Here is a 21,417-nt window from a genome sequence, read left to right as displayed (position 1 = left end):
TTTGTGTCCATATAACACAAAACAGGTCCTATGTTCTAGTGTCTAATTTCCAAACTACTGCATTTTTTTCAATACATATAACCTGTATCATTTAGGTGCTGATAACTGTGATGGAAATAAAAGTTTTTACAGAAACAGTACGGTTCATGAGGCTTGTATCCTAGTAATGAGAGCCAGTTATCCTACTGGAGAGTGACATCAGGTGGTCTTGGCATATCTAAATTGCTACCATAAATCCTATACTCAATATATTTAACTTAACATTGATAATAGCAGGTTGGTCCTGCTGACACGTTACTCATCATCTCAGACCTTAGAAATGCAAGTGTTCTGTCAGCTTTCACACAATACACTTTTGTTGTCCATCTGCCTTGTGGAGTTGAATATATTGGCGCTAGAAAATTCAGCCTCTCTGAACTTAGTGCATATGAGGAGAGAAACACAAACACACACACCGTGACCATGGATTGAAGGTCTCCCCTGTGCCAAGCACCATGGTCTGCTCCACACTTTACATACACAGCTCTGATTCTCCAAATGACTTTGCAAGATGGCCATTGTTATGTTTCTCCTTTTAGAGAAAAGGGAGCTGAAGCTCTGAGGGATTAAGTTATGTTCCTGTGGCAAGCAAAAGGCAGTTTTACCCTAGTGCTCTCCGGTATATGACGAATACCTCTTTTTTGTTTTTTTGTTTTTTTGTTTTTGTTTTGGCTTGTACCACTTGGACTAAGCTGCATGTTTGCTTTGAACGACCTAGTCTATTTGTGTAGAAATGATAGAATGTTTACTCTCCTAGATGAAAGTAAAGGGTAAATCCACACTACCACAAAAAGGGGGAATGATCTGTCCACAACATGCACAGAAAATAAATGTCTCCCAGGCAAGAGTCGCATAGTTCTGTGAATGGATGAGGCAGGGCCCGCTTTCCAGTGGTATTTTCCTTTGAAATGCCGGCATGGGAGGACTTCAGAGGGCCGAGTGCAGGAGCTCTGTGGGGGTGACCGAAATGCAGTGTGTGTGTGTGTGTGTGTGTGTGTGTGTGTGTGTGCCAAGCTCGTACCTTCTGATTGATTTTCATGGTCTCTTCGGTGTGGTAGAGAAGGAGCTTTTCACCAGAAGAAGTCAGGTTAACGTACACCTGGAGGCAGGGGTACTGAGAGAGTTTCCAGCAGTCTGGACCACAGCTGAAGGAGCAGTTAAATGTTTCTGTGATGGATGCATTCACCAAGGTGCATTGAGACTCCTCAGTCCACACGCTACAGAGAGAGGGGAGAATAAACACAGGCCCAGACACTAAGGGCGAGGAAGGCATAATCAGAGGGGATCATCTGTTAGCTCCTTAACCTGAAGAATCCAAATCTATCGTACAATCTATTTGTTATAGTTTATGCCTTTGAATTGAGCAGCTTTAGGCAAAGTACAATATAAAGATGGATAAACTGCCTGGCACCTGAAAACTTCCAGTGACTTCTATCAGATGTACTATAATATCCAATGCTTGATTTAAGTTAGATTTTTACTTTTTTATCAAATTCGCTGGTAAGTATAAGGCATCTTTTATATCACACCTGTAATCACCCTGCATTCCTATCTTGTCAGCCGTCACACCCCAGTCCTCACCTCTGCAGTGTCTGCCTAGTTTGTAGTAGCAGAGGTGTAAGAGAGAAGCGGAGGGAAGATGGCAGAGGGGTGGGCGGACTTGACATCTAACTTGATAGATACGAGGTCAGTGATACATTTCTTTGTATGGTCTTTCTAATAAGGGAGAAAAGATAACTCCACCCTTTCATTGTACCAAAACCGATCACTTGTAGCATCTGTCTTCACCCTAACTGGTGCTTTGTATACATTTCCAAAACTTTATAGGTTGGGTATTGAATTTTTTTAAGGTGAGTTTACTGAGAGTCAGAGAAATCAGGAAACATTCAAGGGCACACAGCTAGTAAAGCGATGGAAATGGCGATTCTACCCAGTCCGGCATTTCTCTAAGGCCCAGGCTTATTCCGTGGTACTGCGCTGACACCCTTTGAACACAGTGGAAGAGAGGCCCTTCCATGGAGATAATGGGTTCATGTCAGTGTCCTGGGAACCTCTATTAGAAAGATCAAAAAAGAAAAAGTAAACAAACCTCCAGCTGCCCATTGGCCAGTTTTCCTTCTAAAATACCTGTAATTTTATGATCAAGGGTAACATTTGTGATTAAGAAGAGACACACAAGCAATCAAAGTTTTGCCTCTGGGTATAAGCTGATTACTATTGTGATCAGAAAACAGCACATTTTCTTCACAGATGAATACCCTTTCCTTTTGCTGGACATGTGTTGACTTCCCTTTTCATGTCCAGCTTTATGCCGGAGGCAGGTTACTGGCCCTGACCCCCTCTGGCGTGGCAAATTGTATTTTCCTAGGATATGGATGGTCAGATTTTGCTTATACAAAGGGGAAAAAAAGTCTTAGATGGTTCTAAGCACAGATGTGAAGATCTGAAAGCGGTTTTGGAAACAGTGAACACTCAGGCCTGAGGCATCAGCGCTTTCATTGAGAAGGAGCACAGCTGAAGGCATCAGAGACACAGAGCAGAGCAGCCACAAATGGGAAAGATGATGCCTTAATTTTAGCAAATTACTGTCTTTCAGCTAGATTTTGCTTCTAAAATGAAAGTATTAATTTAGGTGGATAAATGAATGCCACAAAATGGTTTGATTCTCTTTCAGATCGAAATCTCAATTTTTCATTTGAAAGGGCCTCATTCCTTTGAGCCAAACCACTGTGAGACTTTCCCCATTAGTTACAGCAATGCTGGTCTCCCCTGTGCTCAAAGTGTCCAATGTATGGACAACAGTTAGCTAGAGAGGCTGTGGGGATTTATCATGTGGCTTACTCAGGGGGAATACACTTGCTGTCTCAGTATTTAATTGCCTCCCTATCTATTCAGTAAACCCAGGGCAAATATTAAAATGAAAGGAGTTCAAAATCTGCTACTGTTAAAAGTTGATGCATAGCAGTATTTCTCAGCCTTGACAGCACATTAGGATTGCCTGGGGGAACTTTGAAAGATGTTGGTGACTGGGTCCTACTATATGCCATTAAATCTGACCTTCTGGGAGGATGGGGGAGGGGTGACTGAGCATCAGTATTTTTTAAAGTTTCTCAGGAAGTTTAAATGTGCAGTTGAGAACCACTGACATGTGGGGTGATGAAGAGGGGTGTGGGCTGGAAAAGGATGATGGTGGAGAACAGAGGTGTGAAGAGGCAAGAATAGGGACTCTGGGATTAGTGGGATGGGGGTTTGAATCTTACCTCTGCCATATGCTAGAGTTGTGTGATATCAGGCAAATTAGATTTATCTTGAGCCTCAGTTTTGCCATTCTTATAAGGAGCATATTCGTATCATACTGCCTTTATAACATACGTGTGAGCATTAAGCAAGTCATGTATGGGGAGGGAAGTTCCTGCACATAGTAGGTAGTACTATTTTTATCATTATTATTCGGTAGCATTATTAAAAAATGTTACATGCCAGTCACTGCTAATAGTTATTATTGGGAAAGGAGGTGAGGAAGAGGACTTTAGGGTTGATAAGCTATGGGAGAGGAAGGAGAAGGAGAAGACGAACGACCGTGTCCCAACCACCCAATGGCATTACCTCTGCATGTATGAGCGCAGGAGTGTGATTCCCAGCAGAAAGTACATCATGATGGAGCAGACCATCATGGCCAGTCCCAGGAGAATGGCCCGGTCCTCTCCTGCTTTCAGTGCTGTGACAGTTTTCCTTTTGTCCAGGAGGTCGTGGTCCCTGATTTTTTGGTAAATATTTCTGAGGTTGAAAATAATACAGTCTTACATGAAGTTCACAGTTAATCAGCACACTCCTAGAGACTGGGTAAGTTTCTGCCCATGCTTTCCTTCCTTTTTAGAGGAGCCCTCTAAACCTACCTGAATGCAATTGGATCCCACCATGTGACAACTATCTCCCAACACACACATGCACCAACCTTGAGCAGAAACAAGTCCCCCTTCTTTCCTTGGGGCCCATGTCTGGTTGTAAGCACCTTTTTCCTCCTCTTAAATCTGAAGAAAGAAAGCACTTCCTTCAACTCTTAAAAGAATGCTTTTGGATTTGCCATTTAACCTCCAGCTGATCGTTATTGATCGTTTTATACTCTCTGAATACCTAATGGAGCATTAATTCAAATAAATGGCAGAATACCTCAGAAATCTATCAGCTTAATACCTTATTTCCCTTCAGTAGTAATAGACAAAAATTATTTTGGTTAACATTTTTCTCAAGTTTAGGGTAGCTTAGGGCGCTGTTGGCTTGAGATTTATAAGCAGTATGAAAATGTGGAGTAGTGACCCAGTGTTTTTTCTCATAGATGTAAACACTTGAGTGAGTTTTGAAAAATGTCAGTCAAGGGCCAAACTGCATAACTTTGACTACTTTTATTAGTATTTTTTAAAAATTTTTACAGCAGAAACATAGAGTAAGACAGGACATGAGACTGGACCAAACTGGCTCCTGTGTTCAAAATCTGATTTCCCTGCTGACTACCTGTGTGATCAAGGCAAGTTCCTCATCCTTTCTGATTCCCAGTTTCCTGCATAGTGGGAATAATGTTTAACTGCATTGTAATGTCTAAATGAAATGACACAAGTAAATCATCCAAGAGAATGACTGACGTGAAGCATTTAACAAGTGCTCCCACTGGAAAATGGGGTGGGAAGCTATAGTTCTGTGACAGGTGCATCAAAGTATCCTAAAATTGCTACAATCTTCCAAGGAATTTCTAAAGGACAGAATTGCAGGGAAATGAATAATGTAGAAAGCTTATGAGCAGAAGACTGGATTTGAAAGAAGATCTGGAAGAGAAGACAAAAAAGAAATTGCTGGGGTGCTGGATGCTTGGAGAGATATGTGAGAAGTGTAGGATTTGGTAAAGCAGGTGACTGGGGAAGGATCAGCTCAGGACTTCCTTTAGTTTCTATTCTGAGAAGCAAGTTTTGGATTGCAGGGGTCCAAGAGTAGGGGTATTGTTGTTGGCCTTTAGGGTCTTTCAAATAGAAAGCTGAAAATGGAGAAGGAAACTCTTAGAGCTTTTTTTTTTTTTTTTTTTTTTTTTTTTAGTTTCAGGCAAAAAAGCCAATATACACAAGAATAACTTCAGATTTTCCTTAAAAATTTTTATCACTAGTCATTCTTGTTGCTTGGAAAAGAAACCAGAGTGAAATCCAGAATGGAACTTTGCAGGGCAAGGAAGAGATGCCTGTTACTTGTACAATTGTGTATACATTCAGGGCTTCTATTTAGGTTTGTGCTCCAGGATAGCCTTACTGATATTGATGGCTGGCATCCTTTTTGGTTGGCTAGTTCATTCTGGACTAGTTGTTAGATATTTTGATTCTCTGTGGAAGTGTGAAAACGTGTATTAGCTTAATATATTTCCAGAAGGTTTTAGGGTAGAGTATTTATTAATTTAGTTATTGGAGTATGAAATTAACCAATTAGCTTATTATTATTTAAAGTTCTTTTCATGAAGTAGTTTATACAAATCTTAATCTTTCCTTAAAGAGTGGGCCCATTGTAGTAGGAGAATCATAGCTAAATAGAAGCCATATTTCTGTGGTCTTGTCCTTCTTGGCTCCCCTCCACCCTCCCTCACTCTGGGCTGCCCATTATCATCATCGCCAGAAGCCCTGAGAGTTCATATCTTTCATTATTCTCCAGTTCCCAAGTCTAGTGCCCCCAGACTAGCTGCTGTGCTTAGACTTCCATAGACTGTCCACCGCCCACCTTCTAAGTTTCTCCATTTGTTTCCTGAGATTTCCTTTGGAAAATATAAGATTTATATAAAAGCTCTTTAAACTTGACTCTTTATTAACTTGATTAAAAAAAAATCTTTTCCCATTAGCAGCTAAAGCCAATAGTAAGCAGGAAGAAACTGAGTGGCTTCAAAGACCTGTTATAGGAGCACGTGGGCAGCTCAGTTGGTTAAGCATCTGACTCTTGATTTTGGCTCAGGTCATGATCCCACAGTTTGTGAGTTTGAGCCCCGCATGAGGCTCTGTGGTGCTGGACCAAAACTGCTTGGGATTCTCTCTCTGCCCCTCCCCTGCTTGTGCTCTCTCTCTCTCTCTCTCTCAAAATAAATAAATAAACTTAAAAAATAGACCTGTTGTAAAAGTAATGTGATGTTACTAGGCTATTATTTATCAAAATGTATTTAATTCTGATGGCTGCCTTTACAATTTGCATTTCCTTCAGAGGGAAGCCAGCAAAGAGAAAGCAGTAGTCTGACGGTTCCAGAGGATTAGGCTGTCACTCCACATCACTTATGTCAGCCCATATCTGTGAAAGATGCAGTGTAATCAGTCAGTTATGTCACCAGAACAAGAAGCATATAAAAGTGATTCAAATGAGTAATTTAAAAACAAATCACAGTTTGGAAATGGGTGACAAATGATCTTCATATGCTTTGGAATTTCTAAAGATGGAAAATGGTTGGTTTCCACATAGGCCAAAGGTATTTGGGAAATTAGGATATTACTCAGCCAAAAGAAAGTGGATGAGTCGAGTGGGACATACTCATGAAATTTATCAGTAAATTATTATTGAATTCATGGATAAATTATGGAATGAATAATTTGGAAAAACAAGGAATTCAGTTTAAGTCCACAAATTTATCTCAAGTGCTGGAAGTCTCTATTTCCTGGGGATATGGCCCCTGCCCAAGAAAGGCATGAAAATAAATATCAACAAAGGGTAGTGAATTCAATGATGGAGCAATTCACAGAGTGAGTACAGAAGGGAAGTAAGTTCTCTAGCCTGGAGGGAGCAGGACAGGAAGCAATAGGCGTTAAGGTTAGGGAAGGCTTCCTGGAGGTAATGTCTTAAGCAGAATCTTCAAGATTGAATCAGAGTTAACCAAATAAGACAGGGACTCTAGGGTATTTCAAACAGAAGGAATCACATGAAGGAAGGGATGAAGATTTAGAACTGCAAGGCGACTGTCAAAAACTACAAGCATTTTACTATTACATGAGTGTGGGACAGGGGATATGGGGCAGGTGAGTTTGGAAAGGCACTAGGTCATGAAGTGTTTTGTAAATCCTTCTAAAGAGCTTGGCCTTTATCCTGTAGTTAACGGGAAGCAGTCAAAGAGTGACATAATCAAAATTGAGTTTCAGAGTGATCACTTTGGCTACAGTGTGGAGATTAGATTAGAAATAGAACAAAACAAATCAGAAAGAACTAGGAAATTGTTACTGTAGTGTTGGCAAAGGGTGATAAGTCCTGGATATAGGATTGAAGTAGGATAGATGGAGAGAAAAGGATGTATGGAGAAATATGTAGAGGTAAAACTTTAGGGTTTGATGATTGATAGAATGTAGAGGATGATGAGGAAGTCAGAGGAAGGATGTAGATTAGATTTAGGCCCAAGTACTTGGCTTGGATCACCGGGGATTGGTAGAACATGTTAAAACTGGGATTCTTCTGTTCTTACTCTTCAGGGTCCCAAAGAAGGGACTTTTGCTGCCCTGCCTAAGAAGGGAGAGGCTGAGGGTGCATCACAGATTCTCCCACAAGCATAGTGTCCTGAGCTCAGGTGAGGAGTGACTAATCTGACTGAGCGGATGGACCAGAGCATGACGGTCATGGGCCAGGTCTATCTTTTGGGTGACTTTGAATGTCATTGTTCATGTATGGCACAATTTTTTAAAAATCCTTTTGGACTTGTCTGTGTTTAGGCCTGGGGTGCCTTGACTTTCCTATCTCCAGGTAGTAAGCCCCAGTGGGGGAGGGCAGTATCCATAGCCGAAACCAAGTGGTCAGTTAGGTGGGCTCTTTCATGCCAAGCTGTCTTCAGTGCTATGTTTCTGGCTTCATACCAGGAAAGCTTGTACTTTGGAAATTACTGTGCCAGCACTAACAGAGCTGGTATTTCATCTCCCTTTGGTTCTTTGCATTTATTCTCTATGAATCTACCTGAAAGGGGGCAGAGGAGAAATAAGGGAATGAAGGCCAGTACAGTTCAATGAAGTACAGTCTTGGGAGGAAGAATCAGTATGGAGCAGGACTACAAATTCAGTTTTGAACATGTACGATGTCCAACAACAGTAGGTATAGAGCAGGAACTTGGATTTCTTAAAAAAAATTTTTTTTAATGTTTAATTTTGAGAGAGAGAGTGAGGGAGCAAGTGCATTAGTGGAGGTGGGGCAGAGAGAGAGGGAGAGAGAGAGAAGCCCAAGCAGGCCCCACACTGTCAGTGCAGAGCCTGATGTGGGGCTTGAAACTACAAACCATGAGATCATGACCTAAGCCAAAATGAAGAGTTGGATACTTAACCAACTGAGCCATCCAGGTGCTCCAGGAATTTGGATTTCTAAGCTTGGTGCAGATCTAGCCTTGGTGTGTTCTGGAAAAGCAGTACATTTGAGCTCTGTTGAGGCAGTCGTGGCTTCAGGATGAACTATGAATCAATATAGTGGATATAAGTCAACATTTATAGATGTTGACAGAACAAATAGTAGATAATGTATAGTCTTTACTATGTGTGCAGGGGGCATTCTGTCCAAATCTTTTTGGTGAATGGGAGTTATTAATAAAGGTACAAGGCAAATCCAAGTACAATAAAAGTCTGATAATAAATCTACAAGGCAAATCCAAGTATAATAAAATATCTTGCATAAAAAAAGATTATCAATTATCCAATAAAGCTTCCTTCCTTTCCCCCCCCCAAACAGTAGTCAGCACAATATAATTTTATTTCAAACTCCATATTTGGATAGTTTCTTAAAGTTTGATATTAGGACTGAGACTATAGTTCATAAGCAAATTATTTACAAGACTATCTATATACAAACATGGATATAAAGAGTAAAATGTGTAAGATTTTTCTCCCTAGCCTTCCCTATTTAAATTCAGATTCTCCTGATAGTTAGCTTGCCAGGAGAAAATATTCAGGTTAAGGCAGGGTAAAGATTATTTATTAATTCATTTGTTTGTCAATATTTTTAAGTCCTCATCAGATGAAATATATGGTGCTAAGTTCTGGGGATACAAACTGAGTAAGGCATGTCCTGTGGGGCTGGGTAAGAGACCACTGAAATTGATTTGAGAGGAATACAGAAGAGAAGCAAGTCAGTGTGCTGCAGCCATTTGCCAAAGGATCAATTAGTGAACAGCTCATTCACCAAGAGCCAATCTACTGAAGGATCAGTTTGCTAAATGAATAGTTTGCCTACTTTATCACATTTACACACTTAACAAAGACTTTTTAAAGGAGTATTATCTTAAGTATGGTAAATGAATACGGATATTTTTTGTTATGGATATTTTAAGAACACATTCAATCAAAAAGTAAATTCTTCTTGTGAATATATTCTTTTTAGCAGCTTTGTAAGATCTCTTTGATTTTTTTTAAAGCTAAGCTTCCTAGGGAGACTGAGTCTTTTTATAAATATATTCTTATGAATATATTCATGGATATATCTTTCTTGACTACGTGTGTGAATATATTCTTCTAATAGATATAACAAAAATTGGCATTTGATTTGGAAGAATCTCAGTTTATATTAATTTTTTCAAAACCTTTTTAGAGTCATTGCCATTTTGCTAACATTTTAGCATCATTGGTATTCTTATGACAAATTTCATGTTGACTACTTTGATTTGTTAACTTTATCAATTAACCAAATTTCTTCTAACTATTTATAAGGTTATGGTAGTTAATTTTGGACAGGAATTTTAACAGCTTTTTGAAGATTTTTTGAAGTTTCATTTGAAAAGTTTTTATTTTGTCTTTATGACATCATCTTACAAAATGTTTAATTTGTCTCTGCTCTGGTCCTGTTATTGCAACGGGAGGCATCTGGGTAAAAATGGTGGGACCCTCTGCTGGGGGAAAATTGAAGAGGAGAAATCAGCATATGGCACAGATTGGCAGTCTGCTAACCTGTAGAACTATGTAGGATTACATTGAGCATACTAAGTTTTTGGTACATAGCTAAATTTGAGAAACTCATTTTTTTTGGGGGGGTGGTGAGTAATGGTTTCAGGCAAATTGGCTATCACTGTGTTGGGTATTGCTTGAGCTGGGCATTCAACAGATTGACGGTAGATAAATGATACTAGGGCTATGATTTATAAGCATGAAGGTGGTGTAGAAGTGTGCCAGTTGAAGGCCATAACTTGATTTCATTGGCCATGGTTAAGGGTCCTACAGCAGACTGAACTGAGTCTCTGATGAGCAAACAATTTAGAAAGAGAAGAGTATCTAGCAGAATGTGACAGAATAGGAGTAGTTGAGAATAGTTGGATTCTAGGATCTGGTGGGTGGGGGATGGCAGGCAGCAAGCTGGTTAGGTAGGCAGGGGCCGTAGGTAAAGGATCTTGTGTGTCTTCTTAAGTCAGAAGAACCATTAAAAGGTTTTAAAGAATGAAATGATATAATCTCATTTGTACTTTAGGAAGATCACTCAAGTTAGCGTGGTTGATTATTTAGAAAAGTTTAAGTCTGGAGGTAGAGGCTGATTCTGGAACTCTCCCAGTGTTTCAGGGGTTAGATAAAGAGGAACTGGAAAAAAAAAAAGCAGTGGCAGAGGAGATGAAAATTTAGATCTGAGCATCATTGGTTTCCAGAACAAGTAACACCATGGATTTTAATGAGATTTTCTCATCAGAGAAACAAAAGACAGTGAGGGTGCTGGATGGAACAGAGAGGGCAAGAAGACAGATCTGCAAAGGGTACGGAATGTGTGAAAGGTGAGGGGGCCTGGAGGGTGTGGGAAAGATATGAATAAAAGTAAACAATTATGTATATCTGAAGTTACTTGGGGGGGATACTTAAGAAACTCATACATAATACTTAACATACTGAATATTTATATTTATGTCTTTCTGGTCTAACGAATACTGAGCTGCTTAACAGTGAGAGCCAGACCACATTCATCTTTGTAGGCTCAGTCTCTTGGATTTATTAGGGTCACAAAATATATTCCTTTTATGTGGGCTAGATATGGCTACAGTATGCTTAGATTGTGAGGTAGCCAGCATTAGGAAGCTAAATGACCAATGGAAACCAACTAAATTAGGGAAACATGGCTAGAGCAGGCTCCTGTCTTCCTTTTTCTGTCAGTGTCCATTGGACTCTACCACCAACAAATTTAGTATTACTTCCAGAAAGACTTCAAACTTTTGAGACACTAAGAGCTCTCATTTCCAAACTTCAAGGAAAAGAGTCTTCTGTTACATCCTTTCGGGGATGAACCTATGGGGCAGTGGATGGCTGAGGGTCAGGTGAGCTGAAATGAGCAGAGTTGCTATATATTTCTGTTCCAGGAACACAAAAACTGTTATCTCATGTGGCATTGATTAAAACAGTCATTGAGGTGGATGAAGCTAGAATGCATTATGCTAAGTGAAATAAGTCAATCAGAGAAAGCCAAATGCCATACGATTTCACTCTTACGTAGAATTTAAGAAACAAAACAGATGAACATATGGGAAGGGGGGGAGAGAAAGGAGGGCAATAAACCACAAGAGACTCTTAATGATAGAGAAGAAACTATGTGTCGACAGAGGGAGGTGGGTGGGAGGTGAGCTACAGGTGCTGGGTACTAAGAAGGGCACTTGTGATGAGCACTGGGTATTGTATGTAAGTGATGAATCACTGACTTCTACTCCTGAAACCAATATTTCACTGTATGTTAACTCACTAAAATTTAAATTAAAAAAAGAAAAAAGAAATAAACTTTAAAGGAAAACAGAACAAAACAAAAAAACCAGCCATTTTTCTGACTTTTGTCCATCAAAGCCTTCCATGTTTTTGAGATGTGCTTCTTCATATGTATATCCTCTTTTTCTATTACTTCCACACTTCATGTTTTCTTTTCCTTGAGCTAATAGGTGTGTGTGTGTGTGTGTGTGTGTGTGTACACATATAAATTTAATTATTCTGTTTCCAATCTTTTAAAGTACATTCCATTGGGAGAAATGTGCTTTGAGTTTGGGAACAAATGGTAGTCACATTTAATATAGCCATTAACAAGAGAGGTTTTGTCCATGAGCCTACTGTTATTGTAAACTTATTAATCCACAGGACTTGCCAGGAAGTCTTGAAATATTATTTTATGAATAATAGACAAAGGATGAAAGCAAAATGATGGAGATAAAAGTAGGAGTTATTTCTTTTTAGTCCTGCCTTTAACTTACCAGATCACACAATTTCCCAGTGGTATCTTAATTTTTAATTCTTAATTTTTAATCATATTGTAGCTACTTAATTTTATTTTTTACCTGATCTATTAGCATATTGGAATTGATTAAAAACTCATTAGTGAAAAATAGAAGGAAAGAAAATTATGTGAATCATTCAGCTAAGGTAGGGTAACCTGATAACCTAAAGAGTTTTTGAGAAGTACTGCTTTTTACATTGACTACATTATTTGGCACTAGTGCAATAATGGTAAAAATAAGTAACAAATAATAACTAGAATGACTCTATACATGGAGATAAAAATAGAGTTACAAAGAACTCATTGGTCATAGAATAAAACATGATAAAGTAGGACATATTTAGGACTGAATAATAACAAAACACTAAAGAGCAACTAATGGGTTGTGACTAAAGCAATACATACATTAAATACATTAAATGTAAATACATACATTAAATAAGCAATACATTAAATGCTTGTATTAGGTAAGAAAGGAGCCTAAAAATTAATGTGGTAGACATCTAACTTAGGGAGTTATAAAAAGATTCAGAAAATATATTAAAAGAAAATGCAAGAAGGAAATAATAAATAATAGAAGATAAATTATATTAAAGGATCAATGAATTCAAAATTAATTTTTTGAAAAGACTAATGAAATATACAACCTCTGACAAGACTGATCAAGAATAAAATAGAGAAGGGCAAAATAAATATTAATAATTAAAAAACCATAAATACAGATACAACATGGATTAGAAAGATAATAGAGGATATTTAAAACAACTTTATAGCAAGACATTTGAAAACTCTGACATACATAATTTACTGAAATATACAGTAAATTCTTTTAAATATAGAACTTACTGAAATGGATTCAGAAATAACTAGAAAATCTGAATAGTTCTAAATCATTAAAAAATTGAATCATAAAATTTAAATATCCTCATAATGGAAATCATTCTGGAGTATAGAAAAAGATAGAATGCTATCCAACCTATTTATGAGGTTAGCAAATTTTGATGCCAAAAGCAAATCATACAACACAAAGAGGAGAGTAATGGACCAATTTCATTCATAAACATAAATGCAAACATTTAAAAAACAAGTTAGCTCACTAAATCTAGCAATATATAAAAGTGAAAACACATCATTCTCAATTTGCGGTTATCCCAGGAATATGATGTTGGTCATCATTTGATTATCAATGTAATGTATAAACATATTAAAGGGTTACCATTATATGAAGAGAAACATATTTGATAATAATTAACATCCATTCATGATAAAAACTTTTACAAAATTAGAAATAAAATATTTTTTTTAATGTTTATTTATTTTTGAGAGAGTGCAAGTGAGGGAGGGGCCAAGGGGGGTAGGTATGGGGGACCCGAAGCAGGCTCTGCACTGACAGCAGTGAGCAGGGTGTGGGGCTTGAACTCACAAACTGCAGGATCATGACCTAAACTGAAGTTGGATGCTCAACTGACTGAACCACCCAGGTGCCCCAGAAATAGAAACATTCTTAATGTGATGAAATAGAGGAAATATAGTAAACCTGATTCTTAATGGTGAAATGTTTATGAGCAGGAACAAAGCAAAGATATTCACTATTATCTGTTTTATTTGTGGTTTACTGGCTGTATAATATGGCAAGAAAAATAAATGAATGGTATATTTATTGATAAAAAAAGAAGCAAAAATTTATTATTCACTAATGATATGATTGTGAAGAAAATGCAAAAGAATCTATGGATAAATTATTAAAATTAATTAGAAAATTAGTATAGTTGAAAAAAGTTGGTATATTTGCTTTTCCACATGCCTGTAAAAGCAGAAAATATAATTTATATTTATTCATTTTGTTTTTGAAAATATAATTTAAACATTAAAAAATCAAAATACTTAGGAATAAATCTAATGAGCTATGTGTAAGTTCTCTTTGGAGTATCTATGAAGTTTTATTGGGAGATATTAGGGAACACAAATCAATGTAGAGATTAATCATATTCAATGAAAGACTCGATGACATAAAGTTGCAAATTTGCCATAAATTAATTAATGGATTTCATAAAATTCCAATAAGATTTCAAGAACTTCAATAAAAATTTCAAGCGGGGTAGGTATGACTTGACAAGCTGATTCTAAAATTTATATGGAAGTACAAACATCTAGGGATAGCAAATCCACTTCTGATTATAAAAGAACAAGGTGGGCAACTTGTCCTGTCAGATACCAAGATTTTTACAATGCAAAAGTTTGTAAGCTCAAGGGTGGTGTCTGTTTGAGGTAGACAGAGTTGACCAGTGAAACAAAATGGAGATCCAAGAACATATCCATGCATGTGTGGAAACCTGATATATGATACATGTGTGCTTTTAGATCACTGGGGAAAGGATATTCTATCTAAGAAAAGGTGCTGGGCCATTTGGTTATCCATAAAGAAAAAAAATTGGATGTCTACTTCACAAAATACAAAAGTCAACTTCAGATGATTGAAGACTTAATTGTGAAAGGCACACCTGCAAAATATTAAGGAAACTGAACTTGGAGTAGGAAGGGATTTTAAAATGTTCAAAAAAATGCTAACACATTAAAATAAGAACATATATTTATGAGAAGACATCATAAACAGGGTGAGAACAAACTGGGAGAAGCTATTTGCACACAATAAACAGAAAAAGGGTTAATGTAAATTTTTACAAAGAATTCCTACAAGTCAATAAAAAGACAATCCAGTAGAAAACTTGACTTCGTATTTGAACAGGCACTTCACAGAAAAGAACAAAGGAAACAGGCTCAATCTTATTAGTAATCTGAGAAATGGGAATCGAAGTCATAGTGCCCTCTGGATTGGTGAAAATTAAAAATCTGAAAACCTGGGGCATGTGGGTGGTTCAGTCAATTAAGCATCGGACTTGATTTTGGCTCAAGTCATGAGCTCGCAATTCATTGAGCTTGGGCTCTGTGCTGACAGTGCAAAGCCTGCTTGGGATTCTCTCTCTCCTTCTCTCTCTGTCCCTCCCCTGCTCATGCTCTCTCTCTGTCTCTCAAAATAAGTAAATAAACTTAAAAAACAAACTCTGAAAACCCTATGTAAGGTTGTAGAGCAATGAAATGACATTAATGGCTGCTGTGGAAAGCAATGGCATTACCTGGTAGAGTAGAAGCTGTACATACTTTTGAACTAAATATACCCGTTAGGTACATATCCTAAGAAATATTTGTACAAAGTGTACAAGAAGACATGGACAAGAGGGATTATAGCAGCATTGTTGGTACAAAAAGAACTAGAAATGATGCAAATGTCTATTAGCAATAGACTGGATGAATAAATGGTAGTATATTCATATCAGAGCAGACTACACAGCAGAGAAAATGAGATGTAGCTACCCACATTGGCACTGATAAATCATAGAAACATAATGTTTGGTGAAAAAAGTTTCAGAATAATTCATAAGGCACGATTCCATTGATATAAAGCCTCCAAACATTCAGCAGTAAACAATACATTGTTTAAAGATTCCAATGTGATAAACTCCTGAAGAAAAAGCAAGGGGATGACAAACAGAACATTCAGGATGGTGGTTATCTCTGGGTAGAGAGGAGGGTGCTATTAGGGAAGCATCCACAAGGGCTTCAAAAATTCTGATTGCTTTATTTTTTTAACCTTAATGAAGGGTGCTCAGATGCTTATATATCACCATCTTTTGTGTGTTAACATGATGAATATTCCTTTATATCAGTTCACTATTTAATAAAAACAACCCAAAGAATATTTGATAAAAGCTTGGCTGTACTGTCCTTAGCCGATAACCTCTCTTTCCTTTAAATTCTGAATTAGTTATTGTTGTTGCTGTTTTATTCTGCTGCCTGCAATTTTGGGATTAAACTAAGCTCACCTAACCAAGAAGTTTGTTCAGAGATGAAAAAGTATTCCTTCATAGTGCTGGTGCGTGGAATGGGGGATAAGGATAGAAACCAGTATTGTGCATAGAGCAGATGATCAGAACAAGGACTGGCTTTGATTTAAACAGATGGGAAAAAAATGCAAAATTGACTTTAACTTCCCTTGAGCCGTAAGACATTTGGTTTCAGGATTTGGGGTGGACATTTCCTTCTCTTTGGTTGCTCTGCCTGTCTGTAAGCTATTTCCTGATGTTCCACCTCTTGAGGAATCCCAGGGAAGCCAGTGTCCTAACAAGTTTGGCTGTGGTCTCTCGAAGAGGGTGCACGGAGTGGAGCTGAGGAGTTTTGGCTGCCTGGCCCCTGGGATCGCTGCAGGAGCTTGGCGCAGAAAGGCCAGCTTTGCAGAATAAAAAAGTGGAGGTGGAACCATTGCCAGCAGGGCTGGACAGTGCTGCCAGACAACCTACTTCATTTATTTCCAAGTAATTAACTTGAGGACCTTAATGATCTAGATTCATTATCAGCCATCATCACCTTCATTACCACCATGATTACTGCCACTAAGAGCATCTTAAGCAGCACAATAGACGCTGTTCCAAATCAGTTTTAAAATCAGAGTCTTATCCTGCAGGAGTCTGTGAATTAGGCAGTGAAGAGGAAGGTGTGGTCAAGGCAGAGGTACAGACAAATGAACCAACATCAAACTAAGGATACTGGCTTAGGGGCAGATTCCGTTGCTGGGTTCGTTGGCTGTTTTTCCATTTGTCTTTGACTTTCAAGGCTAAAACCGTGCAGATTGATTTCATAGGCCTTGGCATTCCTATCCCATAAATAAAGCTTGCTGAAAATTATTTCTTATAGTCAATAGTTTAATTATTTTAAATCTTATAGTTATTGAAATCATAACTTGAAAATAAAAAAATGAAAGTAGTAATTTAAGAGTTTCATATAATTTTAATGGTGTAGAATATGAAGCTAATTATTGGCTCCCTTTAACTGCACAAACATTGCCAACATATCATATCCACATGTTTACTGTCTCCTTTGATATGCGATTTTCAGCTGTGTTTTAATACAGTCCTCCCCCGCTGCGGGCTTGGTTGTTCATTGCTGTTCCAAATGTCTCATGTTTGAAAGAGCCGATGGAAGCTCTGGGTGCAGGGGAGAGAATATGACCTTGAGTTCAAATTCTGATTCCATCACTGGCCAGTCGTTGGACCCTTGGAAGTTATTTCAAAATCTCTGAGCCTCAGCTTCCTTATCTGTAAAATGGGCACAATCATCTCTATCTTATAAATTAAGAGGGCAGTTTATATAAAACATATAGTGCATAGTAATTTCTTCTCTGGTGTTAAACTTCTTGTAAAAATGTTTTATATATATATATATATATATATATATACACTTAATTAAATTATTCGATGAGAATAAATAGGAGGTGAAATAAGTCACGCTTCACCTTCTCTGGTGAAGCCTTCAAAATCTCAGACAGGCTGGCCATTGAAAGTCACAATATTGCTTTAGAGCAGCACAATCTCTGCCATTTCTCACTATCACTGTCAGGGAATTTTTTTTTTTAAGGAAACGAGATTATATGCAAAATATGGAATTTTCAAATGACACACTGAGTTTTAGTCTTACAGTAAAGATCTTGCTGAAAAATGATTCACTTACTTGGATTGAAAGCAAATGAAAAATAACTTGATTAAGCACTGAGAAAAAGCACGTGGAAACCTACAGATGAACAAACATAGCGAATTTTCAGTCCATCTTCTTGTGCTGTGTTGAGCACTAGGACTTTGTTCAAACACTAGTTGCCTCCGGGCTGTAATTTTACCTAAACATCATATGATTATTTTTCCCATAATTAAGATAGTATAACATATTACAAAGCATTTAGAAAATGGAGAAGTAAAAAACATGGTTTTCCTTCCAGGCTTTTTCCTGTGTGTGTGTGTGTGTGTGTGTGTGTGTGTGTGTGTGTGTGTAGCTACACACACACATATAGTGGCTGCAATCATAGATTGTATGCAATTTTTCAACTTGATTTTTCAGTTAATATGATGTCAAAGTATTTTTAAGTGCTAAGTGATATATTGCATTTCATGATTTATTTAACAGGTTTTCTGTTGTGAATACTAATGTCGCTTCCAAGTTTTTTGCCGTAATATATAGTTACTGCGAAGAACAGTTTTGCTTTTGGAATTTTTCAAAGGATTTCCTCTGTAGGGTAATACAGACTTTAAAAGGAAAAATGAAAGTACCAGCTCTCAAAACTGCATTCAAGTCAACCTCCTTCAGGTCCTTCCTGTGTCCAGCACCATTTATCAGGTCTGGTTTCTGTCAGCTTCTGCAGGCAGATGAGCCTTGCTTAAGTTGCAATATGCTGGTGTAGGTAGTTGGGTTTCCAACTCCACCAAACCCAAGTAATAGTATAAGGTCAACGAGGAAAAGAGAGAAGCGGCAGAAAATAAACGGAGAGAAAGCAAATATTTAAAAATGGCCAGAGAATTTTATGAATGGATGTGCTCCCTAAACACAAGTGGGAGAGCTAGACTGAGGTGTGAAATTGTCGTTTTGTCTTTTATTTACATTGCCTCTGCCTTTCAATCTTTCTTCTCATTCCTCCACTCCTCCCCTACCCCATGCTACTTCTTCTTCTAAGGACTTTGAGGGCTGCATGGGCTTGTCCATCCTCTTTTCACCCTCTCATAGTTTCTGCTTTCCTTCCTTGCCATATGTCTTTGAAAGGCAATTTTCATCACTTTGGTTCAGTATTTATTGAGAATTTACTATGTGCCAGGAACAGTGGTAGGTGCTGGGGATTCACTGTGAACTACAAAGTCTGTGCTGGTCAAGAGGATGGTGGGAGGCTCTGACTGAATGGATATTCTGAAAGCAGAGCTGGGGCTAGCTAAGTGATGAATAGGTATGTGTGTTCATGGATGAAGGGCATCTATGACAGGGAATAGCCTTTGCAAAGCCATGCAGTGGGAGGGAGCACCGAGAGTGCAAGGCGGTGGGCCAGAGTGTCGGAAAACCTACTCCCTCAATGTAGTGCCCATTCCTCATTAACACTTGCCAAACATGAAGCTCAGTTGCCTCTTGCTTTCCTACTGGCGCTCTGTCTGGGTAGTTGGGTTAAATGATTCTGAAAAGCCCCCGGAGTCCCCAGTAATTTACCTTTTCTCATCGTGTCTATAAGATGAAGAGGTCCGGCCACTGGTCCATATAAACATCTTAGAGGATGTTGGTCCAGGGGCTGTTTTCCTTACAGTGGAAGTCCTGGAGGAATGGCGAAAAGACCTAGAAGGGGAACACACTGAAGTTAAATCCATTACCTTGAGTGTGGGGAACTCTGTATCAGTAGCAACCAATAGCTTCGGTGGATCGACTCTCTTAAATAAGGCCAGGTTTCTGTTGCTGTAGGGCAGTGGTTCTCAACTTTGGCTGCATATGAAAATCAATTGGGAATCTTTTAAAAACCAGATCCCTTCCTCAGAAATATGCATTCAATTTTTAAAAAGGTTCCTTGTTTCTAATGCACTGCTAGGGTGGAGAGCCACAGCCGAGCCACTGCCGTAGGGAAACCTGGTTAATTGATGTTAACATCATATTCCTTCTCCACAAATCTAATTTTGGTATGGTTTCACACTCTTTGGTACACTCTATTTTGGTTCAGATTTGGATACTAAAATTCTATTTCTCCTTTCCTATTTAAACTCTTTTCCTTGATGTTGACAGATGTGCACATTGGATGACAAAACATCATCTTTTATTTTTATTTTTTATTTTAAAAAATTTTTAGTGTTTATTTTTGAGAGACAGAGAGACAGACAAAACACGAGTGGGGGAGGAGCAGAGAGAGAGGGAGACACAGAATCCGAAGCAGGCTCCAGGCTCTGAGCTGACAGCCCCACGTAGGGCTCGAACTCACAGACAGTGAGATCATGACCTGAGCTGAAGTTGGAGGCTCAACTGACTGAGTCACAAGGGGCCCCAAAACATCATCTTTTAAATATGCTCTGCTGTTGCCAAAGCTGTGGGTGCATTCTGTGGTGTTTGAGTCTCTGAGAAAATCACAGCAGCAGGAGCAGAAGCAGATACTCTCTGGTTCCTAGAGGCTAGGTTTATAGGATCAAGAGTCAGGATGTTAGACGAATGTTGTGTTCTCTTGGTTAGGATTTGGCTTAGGGGTAAGTTTTTTCATCTCTAAGCATAGCACTGAAAGCAGTTAGCTATTATTATTTGTTTTCTGCATAATAGTCATTTTCTAGGGATTTAGAAATATGAAATATAGAAATCATAATCACATAAAAGTTAAAATAATATTGAGCAAATAGAACAAAGGAAGGAAGGAAAGTGATTCCTTCATGACGTACAATCACTTATGACTTCATTTTTTTGGTTGAATACTATTTTAATGGGAGGCATGAGACTGGAAATATTAGCTATTATATGATATATTCGCTACTACATGCCAGGCACTTTGCATATATTATTTATTCATATATCTTGAGATGTATATTCATATATCCACCTTGTGATTATATAATGAAAACTGCAAGGTGGATGGTGCTATTATTTCCAGATTACAAATGATACTTCCAGGAGATTGAAATATTTGCTCAGATTTAGAAAAAGTGAAGCCATGCTTCAAAACCAATGTCTGCTTGCCTCAAATTCTCATGTTCTCTGAAGAAAGACATATTATGATCTCAGCCCAGTGAATCTCAAACTGTAATGTGCTTGTGAATTACCTGGGGGTTTTACAACAATGTGGATTCTGATTTGGTGGGGTCTGGGGTAGGGCCCGAGTTTTTGCATTAATAACACGGTCTCAGGTGATGCTGTTGTTGAATGTCTTCAGAAAATACTGAGCAGCAAGGGCTCAGAGCATGTACTTAGAGTCAGTGGTTGGTTAGAGGCCCAATTTTGTCACTATATAACTGTGTGGCCTTAGGAAAGTCACTTAATTTTGCTAGGGCTTGGTTGTTTTTTTTTTTTTTAATTTTCCCAATGTTTATTTATTTTTGAGAGACAGAGAGAGACAGAGCGTGACTAGGGAAGGGGCAGAGAGAGAGGGAGACACAGAATCCAAAGCAGGCTCCAGACTCCAAGCCACCAGCACAGAGCCTGATGCAGGGCTCAAACCCATGAACCGTGAGATCATGACATGAGCTGAAGTTGGATGCTTAACACACTGAGCCACCCAAGTGTCCCAGGGCTTGATTGTTTTTAATCTGTAACATAGAAAGTTTGAAATAGAGAACCTTTATGATCGCTCTCAGGTCC

At 38.3% G+C, this 21,417-nt stretch overlaps 1 protein-coding gene across 1 annotated transcript in view; it reads right to left on the bottom strand.

The window, feature by feature from the left end:
- Positions 1-21,417, bottom strand: part of KCNMB2 (potassium calcium-activated channel subfamily M regulatory beta subunit 2) — a 236,399-nt gene that overhangs the window by 15,202 nt on the left and 199,780 nt on the right. The window contains exons 2-4 of the mRNA XM_047099779.1: positions 19,306-19,428; positions 3,646-3,816; positions 1,061-1,256 (exon numbers count right to left, since the gene is read on the bottom strand). Coding sequence (XP_046955735.1) covers positions 1,061-1,256; positions 3,646-3,816; positions 19,306-19,361 — 423 coding nt within the window. The 5' untranslated portion in view covers positions 19,362-19,428. The remainder of the gene's footprint in view (positions 1-1,060; positions 1,257-3,645; positions 3,817-19,305; positions 19,429-21,417) is intronic.

This window comes from Lynx rufus, unplaced genomic scaffold, assembly GCF_022079265.1.
Source record: "Lynx rufus isolate CCGP_SWC_20201006 ecotype Redwood Valley unplaced genomic scaffold, mLynRuf1.p SCAF_5, whole genome shotgun sequence".
Lineage (NCBI taxonomy): Eukaryota > Metazoa > Chordata > Mammalia > Carnivora > Felidae > Lynx > Lynx rufus.
This window is presented reverse-complemented; position numbering and strand designations above follow the sequence as displayed.